General features: G+C 44.7%; 1 protein-coding gene across 2 annotated transcripts in view; it reads right to left on the bottom strand.

Annotated features, from left to right (window-relative positions):
- Positions 1 to 17,511, bottom strand: part of apba1a (amyloid beta (A4) precursor protein-binding, family A, member 1a) — a 50,675-nt gene that overhangs the window by 8,371 nt on the left and 24,793 nt on the right. The window contains exons 4-13 of one of the 2 annotated variants that reach the window (XM_068720766.1): positions 14,525 to 14,623; positions 14,373 to 14,412; positions 10,856 to 11,001; positions 6,224 to 6,256; positions 3,827 to 3,913; positions 2,532 to 2,717; positions 2,176 to 2,355; positions 1,869 to 2,081; positions 1,573 to 1,692; positions 1,328 to 1,468 (exon numbers count right to left, since the gene is read on the bottom strand). In XM_068720766.1, the coding sequence (XP_068576867.1) occupies positions 1,328 to 1,468; positions 1,573 to 1,692; positions 1,869 to 2,081; positions 2,176 to 2,355; positions 2,532 to 2,717; positions 3,827 to 3,913; positions 6,224 to 6,256; positions 10,856 to 11,001; positions 14,373 to 14,412; positions 14,525 to 14,623 (1,245 nt within the window). The remainder of the gene's footprint in view (positions 1 to 1,327; positions 1,469 to 1,572; positions 1,693 to 1,868; positions 2,082 to 2,175; positions 2,356 to 2,531; positions 2,718 to 3,826; positions 3,914 to 6,223; positions 6,257 to 10,855; positions 11,002 to 14,372; positions 14,413 to 14,524; positions 14,624 to 17,511) is intronic. The other variant, XM_068720767.1, reaches the window with a different exon arrangement.

Here is a 17,511-nt window from a genome sequence, read left to right as displayed (position 1 = left end):
CAAACTGGAGCGAGCGAGCAAGCAGAGTAAAGTTTCGCAGAGTGATGTAAAAGCGCTCGTCAAAGTAAAATACGCGCGCGGCTGTTTGATTTGTGCGTGGATCTCATTTGCGCTCTCGGATTTTGACAGTGATTTTCCTTCATAATCAATCCTCACCATCTGCATCAACAAAGAATGTCCATGGAATGATTAACATAACTGTCAACGCATTCCCTGTGTAGTGAGGAGGGTTCTGTATGGTTCTAACCTGAGGAACACTAGGACCCTGAGCCGGCCAAAAGGGGGTGCCTGACTAAAATAGAAACATAAAAAACAGCATTTATGAACCCTATAGGTACTATACTTCTGAGGTCACTTCTGAGCACCTTCATTGAGATCAATGAACACGTTCACCACAGAACGCCACAGGAAGTCTTTTCTACCTGTGGCCATCAAACTGTATAACTCCGCCCCCTTCTGCAGGAAGGACAGTTGAAAAATTGCTTACAACAATAATCACCACCGTGTGCAACAGCACTTTCTTTTTCAACATTGTGCAATATTACATTTCAATTTGGTGTGCAATATTATTTTCATTAATCTACAATATAACTTTCTTCTACTTTTCAGATATCATTGACAATATCATGCTCAGTATTACTTTTCTATTTCAGGACCACTTCTTATACACTTTGTATTTTTACTCTTCATCTTTGTTAGTTGGATTGATTTACTGTATTTATTTACCTTATACTCTCATTGCTATTGTGTTCTATTTGTATTCTATTGTATTCTTCCATTGTATTATTTAATGAAACTCTGGCACAAGCATTTCTTTACTAATGGAAACCCCCAAAAAAGAACAGTTCCAAGCAGGTCGGGTCGAGTCGGGCCATGCAGTGGAAACGAGACGAGTGTTGGACAGAACACACTGACTGTGATGTAATGCTGCTCAGGGACATCTTAATGTAATGAGGACATTTAAAGGATGCAGTGTTACTTATTTCTTATTGTCACTAAATCATGAAAAGACAAATGACCAAATATATTTCCATAGGATGTTTAGATGCATGAAGAAAAAAATAAAAAATGAAGCCTGATATTTGATATTTGATGTGTTAGTCTTTCAATACCTTCTGACTATCCTACCCTGTCTGTCTCTCAGTCCACTGGTTTCTACTGAAGACATGTTTAAAAACAATAAATATATTGTTTCATTTCTTAAAGAAGGTCCACTCCTTTCCTAAATCCGTTTTTATCCAGTGTTACTCAGACAGGTGGACTGTAGAACACGAAGACTTTAACCTGCCCTGATTTTATACATTTAGCTTGGTAGTGAATGTCTTACCTCTCCCACGGCGTTGGACAGGATGTGGACAATCTTTTCATGGGGCGTGGCCACCACACTCTGGCTGTTGATCTCGATGATGCGGTGACCCACTCGGACCCCGCCCCGCTCGGCGATGCCCCCGCGCATAAGGCTACAGATCTGTCGATAGGGACGGATCAATTCTTTAAATGACAAACCGACTTTCACAGAAGTGTGAGAATCTTTTCTCATAAAAAACAGCGCGGAATCACAATGCTACCCACAATGCCATTCTGGACACTGAAGCCCAGCTGGTAGCGGAGGTCTGGCCTTCTGATGAGTACAGTGGTCACTGGGGGACATCTGACAATGTTGAGCTTGATCCCAGACTGGTTTTTCAGACCCTACATAAAGGAAAGCATATGGGATCAGCTTAGGGCTGGGCGATGTTGGAATTCACCTCTGACGATATTGCTTTAAGAAAAACAACGATGTACAAAAGTAGAGAAATGTAAGCAAGATACAGTGTAAGCATCTTTATTCATGACGTCCGTCATCAGAAACAACAGCGTACACATACCTTGATGATGCTCTGGCAGGTGGACAGTGGCAGTCCCACCAGACTGGTCCCATTAATGGACATGATCTGGTCTCCTATGTTCAGTCTGCCGGACCTCTCAGCCGGCCCAGCGTGCATCATGTTGGCGATGATGACGGTGGGCAGGATGGAGCCCCACCCACTCTCCACAATAACCACACCCAGAATCTCCCCCTTAGCTTTCTCTATGAACACCTGAGTTCGCAGCAAACAATGTTTTAAAGTCAGTAAATTCACATATATAACAAATTACCGTTGGAGGCACCGAGTGATTCACAGCCCTACTTACGTCTTTGCAGTTCTCCGACTTGGAGAAGTGGATGAGGTCATCATTGTACATGTCCTGAGTGTTGAGCAAGTCACTGTACTCCTTCTGGCTCAGGTCCTCGGGGTTAATGCCATTGGCTCGTAAGAATTCTTGGTAAGCCACACTGAAGGCCTGCCCGATGGACTGGGCAATCAACTGGGCCTAGAGGACAGGATGGGTGAACTTGTAATCATTATTTATATCATCTTATGGGTAACTCAAGCTCTTTTTAACTAACTGTAGTCGATTTAACAGCTGATCAAAAATGACACTACAAACATTGCGCGTTGTCCCTTTTGACGAGCAAAGGCACCATCTAACTTTGCTGTTGGACTCACATCCTCAGACTCAAACACGTGGCATATCATCTTGTACTGGCGCTTGGTCTCTTGACCTGGGTCTGAGGCCTCCACGTTCTCCTGAGAGTCGGGTCGAGGCATCCTGCGCCGGGCCATCAGGACCACGATGTTGCCAATGTCGGCAATGTAGGAGATGGTCCGCAAAGGGTGGTCCATCATGGTCTCCTGGAAGTGAGAGAGCCATAACCGTCTTTATATCATCCGAATGTGGGGTGAGTAACTAAGTAACTAACGAACTAAGCAACCAAGGTGGATAAAGTAACCACACTACAAAGGTCCATATAGTTACATTGTTCCCCTGAATATATCTTGACAGCACTCCAAAGTATTTTCGCTGTACAGCTACTAAGCTGTTTACTAGGTAGTATTCCATTCACACAGTTTTCTGCATCAGTGTTTTTACAGCACATGAACAGATCAGAAACAGATCAGATACTCTTCTTCTGCTCTCTTCACTGAAGTGAACGTGAGACTTTTCAAGACCTTTTTAAAACCACATAGAATACAATGTAACACCTGTTTCATGGGCTAGAATTATTTAGTGCAGTTCATTAACTCTTTTTTTTGTTATTCCTTTCAAGCTGTATATAACAATAACAATAACTACATAATATCATTTAATTTATCATTTAACATGACCTGGATAAGCAGCAGAACATTGTCAGATGAATGAATGGGTGGACAACCAATTAAAAAGTAACCTATATATTTAAATATTGAAGGTTCACATTTGAATTGTACCATCAGAGTGGACAGTTTTTGCTAAAATCACAAACAAAAACAATTTAGACCTTTCAAAATGAAGTGCAATAGATTGTAATACCTTCAAAGCTTTAATACGCAACAATTTCCTAAAAAGAAAACAATGTAAAGTTACAAAAACAATCCCTCTCGATCATCTCATGTCCCACTACAAGTGTGTGGCGGTGTCTGTATGTTCTCTGGTCTTCTTGTTTTGCTGAGTTCAGGACTCTTCTGGGCGTAGCGCTCAGCTAATGAGTCCTCACTCCGCTCATCTGCTCCTATGTGCAGATAAAGCAGAGAGTCTTTGCTCCCTAGTGGAACCACACACACAGAGACCGCAGACACCCATCCCACCTAAACCCCGATCAAACTGTGGAGTTCACCGGTCGGCAGCACATGCGACTGTGTAGCATCAAAAGTCTACGGTGCACTTGGCTCCATTTTAATACGTTTGTCAGTGATCTTTGAACTGCTGGTGATGTGAGGGTCCTTTCTACTCGAGGTGACAGTGTGTCAGTCAGAGCGAGTACCTGGGAGTCTGCGTTGAGCACTTTGATTCTCTGGGTGGAGATGAAGAGATCCACCTCCGTCATGGGCTGAGGCTCTCCCTCAGGGGCCTACACACACACACACACACACACACACACGCGCACCCACAACCACATTCCCAAGGCAATATTAGACACACATCCATAAAACCTCCAGACAGACATGAAAGGTCCAGAACGTTCAGATGCTCCTGAACAGACATGGAGGTTAGAGGCATCTCACTGCGGTCAGAGCACAGAGAGACAGCTGAGAGATTAATACAGTTTCTGATCCATGAACCCATGAATAGTAAATTCAGAATACTGCTGACCATTTCCAAAGAATGCCACAGTGTAGCTTTTTGACACTGAAAACACATATTTCCCAAAATGTTGAACTATTCCTTGAAGCCAGTTTGACATTGACAACACACTAATGAGAATGGAAAGCAATAGCTACCAGGGGGGAAGGACAAATACAACTATTTAAAATACTACAGCATGTTTTGCAATTTGGTAAAGCAACTTGATTTGCAGGAAGTGATGTCTTTCATTGGGTTTAACCTCTTCACTGTCCTCAGAAGTCTGATACTGGGATAGTATACTGATTTGAGGAACAACTACCATCTCACTTGGTTTGATGGAATATGTTTGTGTGAGCTCCAATGACAATTTGAAAGTAATCTGAGCAACTGTTTCACTCCCATCTCGTGAAATACAGACGCTTGGTCAGCGGTCCGACGCTCCAACCTACGACGCTCTGGATACTCATCTAGCGTGGGTTTTTCAACGAGGCAGGGACGTCAGTCTCCGCTCGTTACATGTGTGGTGTTTTTTCAAAAGAAACTTCGTAGTTTATAGGTCTATTTGGTTATGTTTAGGCAACAAAATACTTGGTTTGGGTTAGAATAACTATGTTTTAACACGTAACTTGCAAAGCAAGTTACGCAACAAAACTAAAGTAAAATAAGTCCACATTGAATTGGTTTCACATGGGGCACAAACAGCAGTGTCCTGGTTTAAAGTGCTTCATTCACCCTGGAGAGAGACGAGGTAATTCCATGCTGATGCAGTTGAAAGTTCAGATATGTTGTCAAAATGACTTAAAGGTGGATTTCCATGCTGTGCTGAAATCAATAGAAAGCAGCGTCTGCCAGGGACAGTGAATGGACAATAAACACTGGAATGATACTTTGAGGTGTTCAGAGGCTTTCACAGGACTTATTCCTTTCATGAATTCAATTTCAGCCCAGTCGCCAGAAAAATATGTTGGTATTGTACGTGGTATGATAATGAAGGAACTGCTAAGCATTCATCATAATAGGACAGTATGTGCATGTGCTAAATACAAAGGAAGAATAGTGCGTCAGTGTATCAGCAAGTAATGTATGAAATAAACACCACTTGTGTTTCACAACTGACCATTTCAGAGTACAAAATACTATAGTATTCCATCTTAAAAGGAACAGTTTAACATCTTGGGGAATACACTTATTTTACCCAGAGTCATATGGGGGTACAGGGATCCATTAGCCTCCCGTAGCACAAGGACTGGGAGCATGAACCTCAGGAGGTCACTTTGGCACAGACATTCTTGGTCCCCTGTGGGGGAATGCTATTGTTGTCATCATCATCATCATCATCATCATCAGGTCAAACTTTTTGTGTCATTCTTTGGTTCGTGGTCAGCTGCATCACCATCAGCCTCAGCTGTACTTTGGTTTGTGCTAATTAGCATGTTAGCATATTAACATGTTATACCAAGATGGCTAGCGTGGTAAACCGCTCCTCAACATGATCAAGTTGTCATCGTGTCATTGTGAGCACGCTGACTTTAGCATTTAGCTTCAAGCCTAATTACAGCCACTAGCATGGCCGGAGGCTCGTACTTTGACATCTCAGACTTCTGTTTGTCATCTGACTGGGAAGGTTAGCAAACAAGGGGATGTATGGTACTATCGTACATGCTATCACTACAAACAGAATAGACAGAGAGAGAAAGCACACTGAATACAGCCTCAAACCCGGGAAAACCTCACAGCGTCACAGAGACTACAGCTGTTTCCTGCATCCAGCAAACTGCATTAACGGGTTTGTCAAAATACAAACTACGGTGTTCCAAATGTGGGGTCACAAAATGTCTGATATGGAATGAAAACAATGGTGAAGGGACTGGAAACCAAAGGGAGGGGTCGTAACAAATGAATAGCACCCCGACAATGCGATAAAGCTGGATTCAGGAAAATGTCAACTGTTTGTTAAAATGACAGCGCGCTGAAGAGGACACAGAGGACAGGACAGCGAGACACACAGACGGACACGGACAGAGACAAACAGCCAAGCAGAGGAAAGAGAGACACTGTGCTCTGGAAGGACGAGACGGACACGTAGGTACTGCACCTTCTTCCTGTTCTGGGCTAATTTCTGGGCCGTCTGCCAGGCATGGAACAAAGCAGACAGGAGAGTAATGGGTTAGAGAGCGCACAGGACAGACGGGGACCTCAGACGTGTCGCTGCAGCGCAGTGATTCTGCTCACATTGAATATCTGTGTGGTTGTTGTGTATTTGTGTGATGGACATCATAGCTGGCTACACCCCAGCAGCACAGCACATCTATGTAGTATTCAGTCAGAAGACTTTGCGTGCCCTGTTTGTTTTTCAATCACATGAACCCGAGGCTGTGTAAGACACTGAAAAGCATAGCGGTGTATCGGGGCAGGTAGGTAGAAAAAGTAATTGCGGTGCCGTAGGAGGGGGGTAATAATCAGAGAATTAAGATTAAAGTTGTGTAAGTGTGTAATTAATTTGCCACAAAAAGAGACAAAACACAACAGAGTTAAAACAGAATTTGATTGATATAATTGTTACAGTATTATTCTATTCAAATGTTTTGTAGATAGCCTGTATACATTTAAACGATACAAAATAGTAATCATATTAGACTGCTTGCCTTCTGTGGTGATTATCACTATGAGATTTTAACTATTTATCAGTTGGCATCATATTTTTATATAGTATAGTTTATATAGTAGAACAGGTTACCAAGTTACCTGCATGATATTAAGTCTATGAACATAAATCCTACAAATAGAATGGAGCTTTACTGCTATGCTAATGGTTCAATCAAACACGTCCCACTCTGTCCAGAGAGAGTGACGAGCTACAGGGCAGAGCCCCACAGGTGAGACCAGACGGGTTCTGGTCCTGACCACCATCTGTAGAATACTTCCTGCCAACACGCGGCGCAGCCTCAGCCAGCACACTGCTGTCAGCGTTCACTCTCTGTCCATACTAAACCTGCATGCTCTCATGGTACAGCAGGAGCCTTTGGATGTGTCACCATGGAAGGCGGTATGAAGACATTTGCATTGGCCTTCCTCTACCAGCAGGTGTCTCTGTTGCATTTGGCTCCAGGACAGACGAGAAGCTGACTCTGAGCACATTTCTGTACAGGACCACATCAGCTCCATCAGCTCTTCTATTCTCTTAGCGTGAAAAGCTTCAGGCTCGTGGGACTGGCTGCTAACAGAGACGGAGCGATGGCTAACGTCTATCGGACGATGTTGAAGCTCATATGTTGTATGTGTGCTGTGTGCATTAATATTCTCTTTGAAGTTAAAGCAGAAAACCTGTGCCTTTGGGAAGGAGGTGTTAAAAAATCATGTTAAAGAAAGCAGGGCTTTAGTCTGATAGATTAAGACATGAAGGACGAGATGGAGCGTCAGAGCTTGACGTATTTCAGTCTCGGACTGTTTAACTACTTAGAAATGTGCTTCCCACCTTCTACCTACAAAACAAAACCTGGGCCCTCATCATCAAGCAAGACATGATGTGACATCACTGTGGTTTTCTGACAGTTGCAGTTTTAGGTATTAGGTAGTGATCAAATCCATTTGGTGGTCTTTATTAAATGATATAGGTTACCAAGTTAAGCTATCTAAGCTATGAATGAAAAGATATGAAGCCAGAATAAAAGTACAATATTGACATTTATCACCGACTCATTTGCATAATAGACTAGTCTAAGTGTGAAGTAACTATTACAAATAAATAAACTGTAACACAATACATAATACCATAAAACAGATACAAATAAGTAGGAAGGTGCAGGTTAATAGATTAATAATAGATTCTTTTCTTCTCAGTAGAGTAGAATCTGTCCACACGCTCCAAACAAATAGACGGCAACATTTCACCTCTACCACTGGGTCCAGGTCCACACAATCTAACTGTACAGTCATCAGTTATACAGAAAGAAGTAAACTAGAGACGCTCTTGTGATTGGGATCACACCGGCTATGAGTGAGGAAGACAATGACGATGGACCACGCCTGTCTTCAACCTGGAGTCTTTGTAACTACATATCTGTTTCTTGACTACATCTTGCATGGTTGAGATGCTCTCGCAGTCACGAAAATCTGTCCTTAGACACACAGTCCTTTGCCGAGAGTAGAGCGAGCGGCACTTCTAGGAGACGGACCTTCAGTTAGCGGTTAGCTGTAGCAACTTGAAATTCAGACAGGTCTGATCCTGGGTGACTGCCCCGACTCCGTGCCGGATCAGCAGACTTTCTTTGGCTGGATTAGACACAGAGATAGCCCACTATGAGCCCTGACGATTGGGTCGACGCTGGGCTCTGTCTCCCGGACTCGCTACCTGCCCTCCTCCAAGAAAACAGTTTGCTGGTGGCGGAGAGGACGGAACTAAAATACGAGTCGCCCTTGTGCAGCTCTGCTTCTTGGTCCTCTCATGTTGGACTGAGGACAGACTGGATGCCACAGTGACTCACTATCGCCTCTCCAGGTACAAGTGGTATTACAGGACAGGACTGGCCTGGCTAGCTGGGTTAGGCTTAGGGTTCATCGAGTGTGGTAAATTATTCCAAAATAGCTCAGAATTAAAATGCTCTGCTGCCAGTGCTGATTAATCTTCAGGCTAGTTAGTGGGATCTCTGTGTACGTGGTACTTAGTGTACAGGTAGGATGGTGCTGCAGCTTTGTGGTAATAAGCAGCTTGTAGTCAGTGACGTGAGGACAGAATCGGTGTGAGGTGTTCACAGGTTTTGGTTCCTGTATTTTGGACTAGTTTATTTGTAGTGCTGCAGTGAGAAAGACCCGAGGACAGCACGTTACAAGAGACAAGTCCTGAGGAGTTGAATGCACAAATGACACATTCTGCTTCTGACTGCGTTAAAAAATATGGTAGTGGAGACGGAACAAAAATATCTTTGTGATCTCATTGATGTGTTTTTACAATGAAAGTTATGAGTCAAAAGTGACACCAACATCTTTGACTCATGTGTTAGTAAGAATGGTTCTGCCATCAAAGCTGAAGGACGATTCTGACACATTCGGTGAATATGGTCTTTTTTGGCCCCATAATCAGTTTTCAGTGTTTTGTCTTTGTCAGGTGGACAAAGTCCTCTGACAGTCAACATCTAACAGTAGAGCGTCATTGGCATAGAAACGGAGATTGACATGCAGGATGTTGCCACGTGGGAACATGCGTGTGAAAGAAGAGCATTCGTAGCAGAAAGAATGTGACGATTAGGCTGTTGTAAGCAACGTTACGTGCTATCTTTGCTAGATGTATCTAATAACATTGTATCCTAATAATAACTAATAACAGTGCAGTGAGTTATGCAATATTGCACATGCAGTGAGGATGTGGCAAATCCCCTGTGGGCTGTAAGGCTCCATAAGGAACATGTCTACTCCACCTTTCAACTACACTCATATAATGTCAGCCAGCATTAACAATGCATCTTAACAATATAAAAAAAATAAAAAATAAAGCTTTGACATCAATCATTTAAAAAAAGAACAAAAAACACCTTATTTAACCCACGACTGAAGGCAGCTCGTGGAAATGGATGAAACACTCCTGCCATGACCGTTACCATGGAACCGCAGCTCTCAGTGTAGCGCTATCCTGCACGTGTGGTTCCTCGTTGTTCCCTCTAGTAGTGCTGTGGAGCTGTTTTTTCTACGAGTGGGTGAATATGCACACATGTGCACGCAGGCGGTGCGATACACATTCCTGCCAATGTAGTCACACCATTCCACTGATCTACAGGTGGTGGTAACACGCTGAGATGTGCAGAAATGCTCCGACAGAGGCAGCGGAGAAGAAGCTTGTTTGCTAGTGAACGTGGATGAAAACAGCAGCTCTCGATGCCACTCAAAATTGGTTGGTGGACTATGGTTTTGGAGCCTTAAATTTGGCATTCTAGCTGTCGCCATCTTGGTTTTTGGTCATCGCCATCTTCTTTTTTTGAAACCAGGCAGTTGTTAACATTTTGGCACGGCGTTTTTCGTCCGTCAACGCTGTGGTAGCGACCTGTCAAACACAAGGTAGCCCCGCCCTAAAGCATACCCATTTTCTCATAGACTTCTATACAACCAGAGGAGTCGCCCCCTGATGGTCACTAGAGAGAATGCAGCTTTAAGACACTTCAGCATCGGCTTTAATTATCAGACCTGGAGGTTGCTGTCTGTTGGGGTTTCAGAGAGTAGCTTCTTCCCTCACAAAATATCTCTAACGAGCACAAACTCACCTTTCTGATTGTGGCCTTGATGAGCCTAATGAAGGCCACAAGCAGAAACGCGCTGGTCCAATAATAAAGTTCTGTATACGACAAGTGTTGCTGCAGTTTGACCTCTCCTGTTATCAAGTTACTAACAAATAGTAAAACATCTGCTGATAATCTGAAAGCTGAAAGACATGATTATTATTATTATTATTACAGAATTTGCCTAATCATCATATACTACTGTACTGTAGGTGGTCCAGTCACATAACAAGACGTCGGTCATAAGTAAGTAAGATGGAAATAAGAAAATGATGGGGGTCTTAGAAAACAAGGAAAATGAAAACACTAGATAAAGTACGATGGATTGTGCCTACATAATGTATTGTTTATATATTTGGTATCAAAACCAAAATGCAGCAGTCTGACTGAGCTTGAAACAGAAGAGAATGACTACGGCTTGTAGAAAGGCAGACCAGGGAGTGTTAACGGAGCGTTTTCACCTTGATGCGGCTGACAGCCTCCTGCGCCTGCATCATGCGGATGTTCTTGGACGGCGTCTTATCCGACAGCAGCTGGGTGGAGCCCAGGTAGTTGGCTGCGAAGATGATCCCATCGATCAGGTCCTCTGGGTCACATGGGCCTGGGACTGGAGGGGAGGAGAGCGGTTCAGTCTCACTATATGACACAATGCTTCCCCTCCCACTTTGAGATTAATATAGTAAGTAGAAGAAGAAGAACTGCATTAATCCCTCATTGGGGGAACTCACATTTGTGTTGTTGGTAATCATTACACACACATGCACACTCAGGACCAATAGACATGCATTAGTGGAGAGACGTCCACATAATATACGGACAGATATATGACATACATGTTAAATAATCTCAATATATTGGAGAATTACGTTTTTACACATTAGAGGAGTTCTGTGTGTCCTTATGACTGGCTAAAGGTCTGGTAGTTATGATGTGCCGTGTGACCCAGGACGCAGATTCACTTCAGCATGGAGTATTCAGCATTATGAATGCTGAACTCATTAAACATCATGTCCACCCCTTATATTTCATAAACCCTGCTCTAAGTTATCATACATGTTTACAAAGAGAGTTTAAAAAAGCCTAATAAATACATTATAATGTCTTATGAATGTGCTTATAATGCATTATAGACATGACCTTCATGTAAAGTGTTGCCATGATTTGTTACAATATGGCTAATGTTCTTATTACTGGTTCATTACTGATCTATAAAGTATTGACAGATTATTTACTAAAGCATTAGTTACACCTTTTAAAACCTAAAGGGGAGACACGACCGGTTATAGGAAACAATGTAACACAAAGATATATCTGCAAAAACAAGCAAATGAGGCGTTATGGAATGGTAACTTTATGAAATGTTTTTGTCTCATTAGAGAGTGGTAACCATGGAAACATGTCTTAAGTGAGAACATGTGAGACTCACAGTGAGAAATGTAACATGTTTCTATAGCATCAAGTGTGTGTGTGTGAGTGTATGAGTGTGTGTGTGCGTGTGTGTGTGTGTGTGTGTGTGTGTGTGTGTTGTGCACGTCCATGATTGAAAGCACTGATGTTGATGTGAGTGGTGAAAGTGGAGTCTCTCTATCTTTCCCCATCTCTTCCCTCCCCTCCTCCATCTCCATTGGCTACTCAGTGCCTTGACATTTAGGAGGTGCTGACGCAGCACTCACTACAGGCGTAGATCAGCAGTGCGGTTCAATGCGCTGTGTATTACCAGGGAACCGCTGTGGAGTCTGCTTCAACACACTAAACACTGACAGTATGGGCCAGGTTAACACACATCCAAAATAATTCTGGCCCTTAATATCTTATCTAAAATAACCATAACACTGATTTTTGTATTTTACAGTCCTAATCCACAGTTATTACATAGACACTATAATATGTTATAGTAACATGTTAGGAAGAACTGCAGCCAAACTGCCATCTTGAATACCCCCACCATAGATAAAACTTGATAAAGTGCGCTCTTGGATGTGGGATGCAGTTCCATGGAGGCTGCCCTGCTTTACTTTGGTTGCAAATCCGTCTGATAACAAATACTAAAAGTTTGTTTGTGGCGCGTTTCACAGTCTCCAGCAGCCATCTCGTCTTCAATCGTCTATGAGGCGCTTTGATATTCTCTGAGACACTGCTGCTGACCATTTACCATTCATCCCTTTCACCTCACGCAGTGCCTCCCGTCAGACTCCCTCTCAGACTCCTCTCAGACTCCCCTCAGACTCCCATCAGACTCCTCTCAGACTCCTCTCAGACTCCCCCTCAGACTCCCCTCAGACTCCCCCTCAGACTCCCCCTCAGACTCCTCTCAGACTCCCCCTAAGACTCCCCTCAGACTCCTCTCAGACTCCCCTCAGACTCCCATCAGACTCCTCTCAGACTCCCCCTCAGACTCCCCTCAGACTCCCCCTCAGACTCCCCTCAGACTCCCCCTCAGACTCCCCCTCAGACTCCCCTCAGACTCCTCTCAGACTCCCCTCAGACTCCCCCTCAGACTCCTCTCAGACTCCCCCTAAGACTCCCCTCAGACTCCCCCTCAGACTCCCCTCAGACTCCCCTCAGACTCCTCTCAGACTCCCCCTCAGACTCCCCTCAGACTCCCCCTCAGACTCCCCTCAGACTCCCCCTCAGACTCCCCTCAGACTCCCCCTCAGACTCCCCTCAGACTCCTCTCAGACTCCCCTCAGACTCCACCTCAGACTCCTCTCAGACTCCCCCTCAGACTCCCCTCAGAACTCCCCCTCAGACTCCCCTCAGAACTCCCCCTCAGACTCCCCCTCAGACTCCTCTCAGACTCCCCCTCAGACTCCCCTTCAGACTCCTCTCAGACTCCCCCTCAGACTCCCCTCAGAACTCCCCCTCAGACTCCCCTCAGACTCCTCTCAGACTCCCCCTCAGACTCCTCTCAGACTCCCCCTCAGACTCCCCCTCAGACTCCCCTCAGACTCCCCCTCAGACTCCTTTCAGACTCCCCCTCAGACTCCCCCTCAGACTCCTCTCAGACTCCCCCTCAGACTCCTCTCAGACTCCCCCTCAGACTCCCCTCAGAACTCCCCCTCAGACTCCTCCTTAGACTCCCCTCAGACTCCTCTCAGACTCCCCTCAGACTCCCCTCAGACTCCTCTCAGACTATCCTCAGACTCTCCTCAGACTCCCCTCAGACTCCCCTCAGACTCCTCTCAGACTCTCCTCAGACTCTCCTCAGAGTCCCCTCAGACTCCTCTCAGACTCTCCTCAGACTCCCCTCAGACTCCTCTCAGACTCTCCTCAGACTCTCCTCAGACTCCCCTCAGACTCCCCTCAGACTCCTCTCAGACTCCCCTCAGACTCCACCTCAGACTCCTCTCAGACTCCCCCTCAGACTCCCCTCAGAACTCCCCCTCAGACTCCCCTCAGAACACCCCCTCAGACTCCCCTCAGACTCCTTTCAGACTCCCCCTCAGACTCCTCTCAGACTCCCCCTCAGACTCCCCTTCAGACTCCTCTCAGACTCCCCCTCAGACTCCCCTCAGAACTCCCCCCCAGACTCCCCTCAGACTCCTCTCAGACTCCCCCTCAGACTCCTCTCAGACTCCCCCTCAGACTCCCCTTCAGACTCCTCTCAGACTCCCCTCAGACTCCCCCTCAGACTCCTTTCAGACTCCCCCTCAGACTCCTCTCAGACTCCCCCTCAGACTCCTCTCAGACTCCCCCTCAGACTCCCCCTCAGACTCCCCTCAGACTCCTCTCAGACTCCCCTCAGACTCCCCTCAGACTCCTCTCAGACTATCCTCAGACTCCCCTCAGACTCCCCTCAGACTCCCCTCAGACTCCTCTCAGACTCCTCTCAGACTCTCCTCAGACTCTCCTCAGAGTCCCCTCAGACTCCTCTCAGACTCTCCTCAGACTCCCCTCAGACTCCTCTCAGACTCTCCTCAGACTCTCCTCAGACTCCCCTCAGACTCCCCTCAGACTCCTGGCTTTCGAAGCACTCACCTTCTACATACGTGGGGAAGGACGCAAGGCTTCTCCTGGACTGTTCATGAAAAAAAGAGAGCAGAGGGATTTCCTTTCAAACATGACTTCAACTTGATGTGCAAAAGTGAGAATGGGACTAGAATATCGAATGACGAGTGAAAAACACACACCTCTTTACTGGAGGGGGAAGATTCAAAGCTGTCGTCCTGCAGCAGATGTCTGCTGGACGACTCTGCTCCTGGAGGGGAGGGTGAGCCTGAGCTGGGGGACTGCAGGGAGAAAAGAAGCAGAACACAAAAAGAAAAGTAAAAAGTGAAAAAGCTGTCGGCGAAAGCGACCAGGTTTATAAACAGGTCGTTTTACATGTAGATATGGAATTAAGGACATGGCATGACTAGAAAGCTTAAGGTATAGTGTTGTAATTCAAATTGTGCACCCGAGAACACACGTTAGGTTCGCGCTTGTCAGAATGATCTGAACTCGGCACGTTTTCTTTCACTGGTGCATCAAACTGTGTGGAGGTGTGAAAGACACCTTTTCTAAGCCAGAACACTTGTATCGTTGCAGACGCCTCACACGGCTAATGTCGAGAGCGCTAGCGACACATCTCATCCCGCTCAGAGTCGGATGGATCGCCGCTTAGAGGCCAAACATCCCGACACATCACCTCTGTGTGGAACGTTGTCATAACACAGAAACATACAGAGCAGCAGGAAACATCCGGCTCAGGAACACTGTGATAGTGATCTGTCTGTGATAGTTGGCGGGACAGGACTTCCCTCTAGCCGTGTTTTTCCATGGAGATAGTCGTAGTTTTATTCGTGCGGCTTTTGAGATATTCGTCTCTTGGATTTCTGCCTCAACCCCGAAACAACAAAGGTGAAAAAATTGTATTTAAATTTTTCAATTTTGAGCCCCAGAAGATTTTTGATGTCTGGATTCTTTTCCAATTTTATTTATAGTTTATTTATTTGACGGTATGTAGATATGATCATTTTATACTATGAATAAAATGTTTATTGATCTAATTATTCTTTTATTTTCTTATTTGATTATGTCTTTTCAAAATAAACTTCCGTGTTGACAAGAAACATACAGTAGGTACTCTTAATACGCAACACGTACACAGCGTTAGTTAAGTAAGTCCTGCGTTTGTTTGACATCCTCCCCCAGCGGATCTTCTTGCTCTTCATACGTCAGTTGCTCCGTCTGTCGATAATGAAGCAAATGGTTTTACAGTGAAGTGAGTTGAAAGCCAGTGCGTCTCAAGCTACAGGGAGCCTCTGTGCGTTGGTGATTGACTGAGTTGGGAGAGAGTACGGGCTGCATTTTAATATGCATGTAATTAAATTATTAAGTCAACTAAAAAATGCATTTGCCTCAAAAACCATCACACATCAACAACCCAATAGTATATAAAGTCGTCCTCTTGACAGTAAATAGTGTTGATTTGTACTTTAACTGAAGGCTTTTTTCTTTTTCAGTGTGGTATTGTTTGACTGAACTAAAGGATCTGAATAGTTCTTCCACCGCTGTCACTATCGCAGGATGACAGGCTCCTGGGTTCTAATAGTTTATTATTATTAAGTCATGTCTATCAGCTGTGAGAGAAAGCGCCATAAGAGAAGAAAAGAGACCAATAATAACGAGTTGGTCGAGCAGCAAGCGTAATATTTTGGTGATGATTGCCATATCTTACGTTGACATACGGAGATAAGCTTCTTAATGAATCCTCAAAAGAGCTTTGAGAAGTTCGGTCTTACAAACACGTCATCTTGTGTCATTAAGAACTCTCAACAAACTCACGAGACAACTGATTCCACCACTACTAAAAGTACAACCCATCACTTCACCACGCTAATGTAAAACACATCACAAACTCTTTGACCTGTCCACACCTCATCTCCACCACGTTGCTCGGTCTGCTGCTTCTGCTTGGCTTGCTCCTCCTCGAGCTTCTCTACTTGATAGATCCAGAAGTTTTCCATGGCTTTCGGCGAATGCACAAAACACAGCTGAAGCAAACAACAAGACGCCACAGACGGACTGGTGTTGAAGGCGGTGGCGTGCGGTTTATAAGGTAACACTGGTCGTCCACGGACGGGGAGTCAGCCGCTCGGGTGACACGCTCAGGTAACAGGGTTCATCTGGGAATCAACAGGCCGGGTCTGAGCCTCTGTCTGTGTATCGGACTGGATTTGCTCTGACAGCATGACGTTGTGTCTTTATTCGTCAAATTCATTTAGACTTCATGTTGAGGACACATTAATCACAAGAGTAAGTTTAAAGCAGAAGTGCTGGTACGTTCCGATCACGGTGATATAAACAGAAAAACAGCCGATGTGCTTCTGTTATTGGATACTCTGTGAATTATTTAACTGGTGTTGCCCTTTACCTTTTCTCTCTCTCACCCTCACTGAATAAATCATTGGGAGGAGGGGGGAGACAACAGGAGGGGGTGAATACCAAATGAATGGGATCTGTATTCAGGCCGAGAGCAGCGATCGATAAGAAAGAACGTGAGGCTTGGCATGCTGTCCTACGGACGGGGCAGCAAAGCTTTCTGAGCAGAGGCAGATCTACGGGCAGATTGACAGCTTTTGCAGATATATGAAAAAAATAATAATAATGGTTGCTTTAATGTTTGTTTTGTCTTTGTGATTAATAATGTGTCATTCACCAGCATGGATAATGCCACAATGATGAGGCCTGGCTTGCAGTCTGCGTCCCCAGGTCATCCCAAAGCTGATGGATGAGGTTCAGGTCAGGACTGGAAGCAGGATGTCGTCCACAATATATTGGATGCTTTTTATGCTTTTGTATATTATGGAGCATTACGATTCTTTCTTCAGCAGAATTTAAGTATGGGGCTTAGTATGGGGTTGCAAAATTCCGTGAATATTCCCGATAGAAACTATCCATGGGAACTTACCTGGAATGAAATGGAAATATAGGGGTTGCTTGCTCCAGCTATGTTTACCATGTAGATAGAAACAAAGCTTTTACCATATCATAGGCAGACGAAATCCATTAATCTGCAAAATACAGACATACAGTGTAAAATGTGCCATGTGGTGAGTTAGCTAGCTAGCAAGCTAAATGATGGAAAGGGAAAGGTCCACAATGTGTGAGGATAAATAAATAGGAATAGATGACA

This window comes from Cebidichthys violaceus, unplaced genomic scaffold (genome assembly GCF_023349555.1).
Source record: "Cebidichthys violaceus isolate CVI_PGR_0920_01 unplaced genomic scaffold, fCebVio1.0.p SCAF_26, whole genome shotgun sequence".
In the NCBI taxonomy this organism is placed as follows: Eukaryota; Metazoa; Chordata; class Actinopteri; order Perciformes; family Stichaeidae; genus Cebidichthys; species Cebidichthys violaceus.
This window is presented reverse-complemented; position numbering and strand designations above follow the sequence as displayed.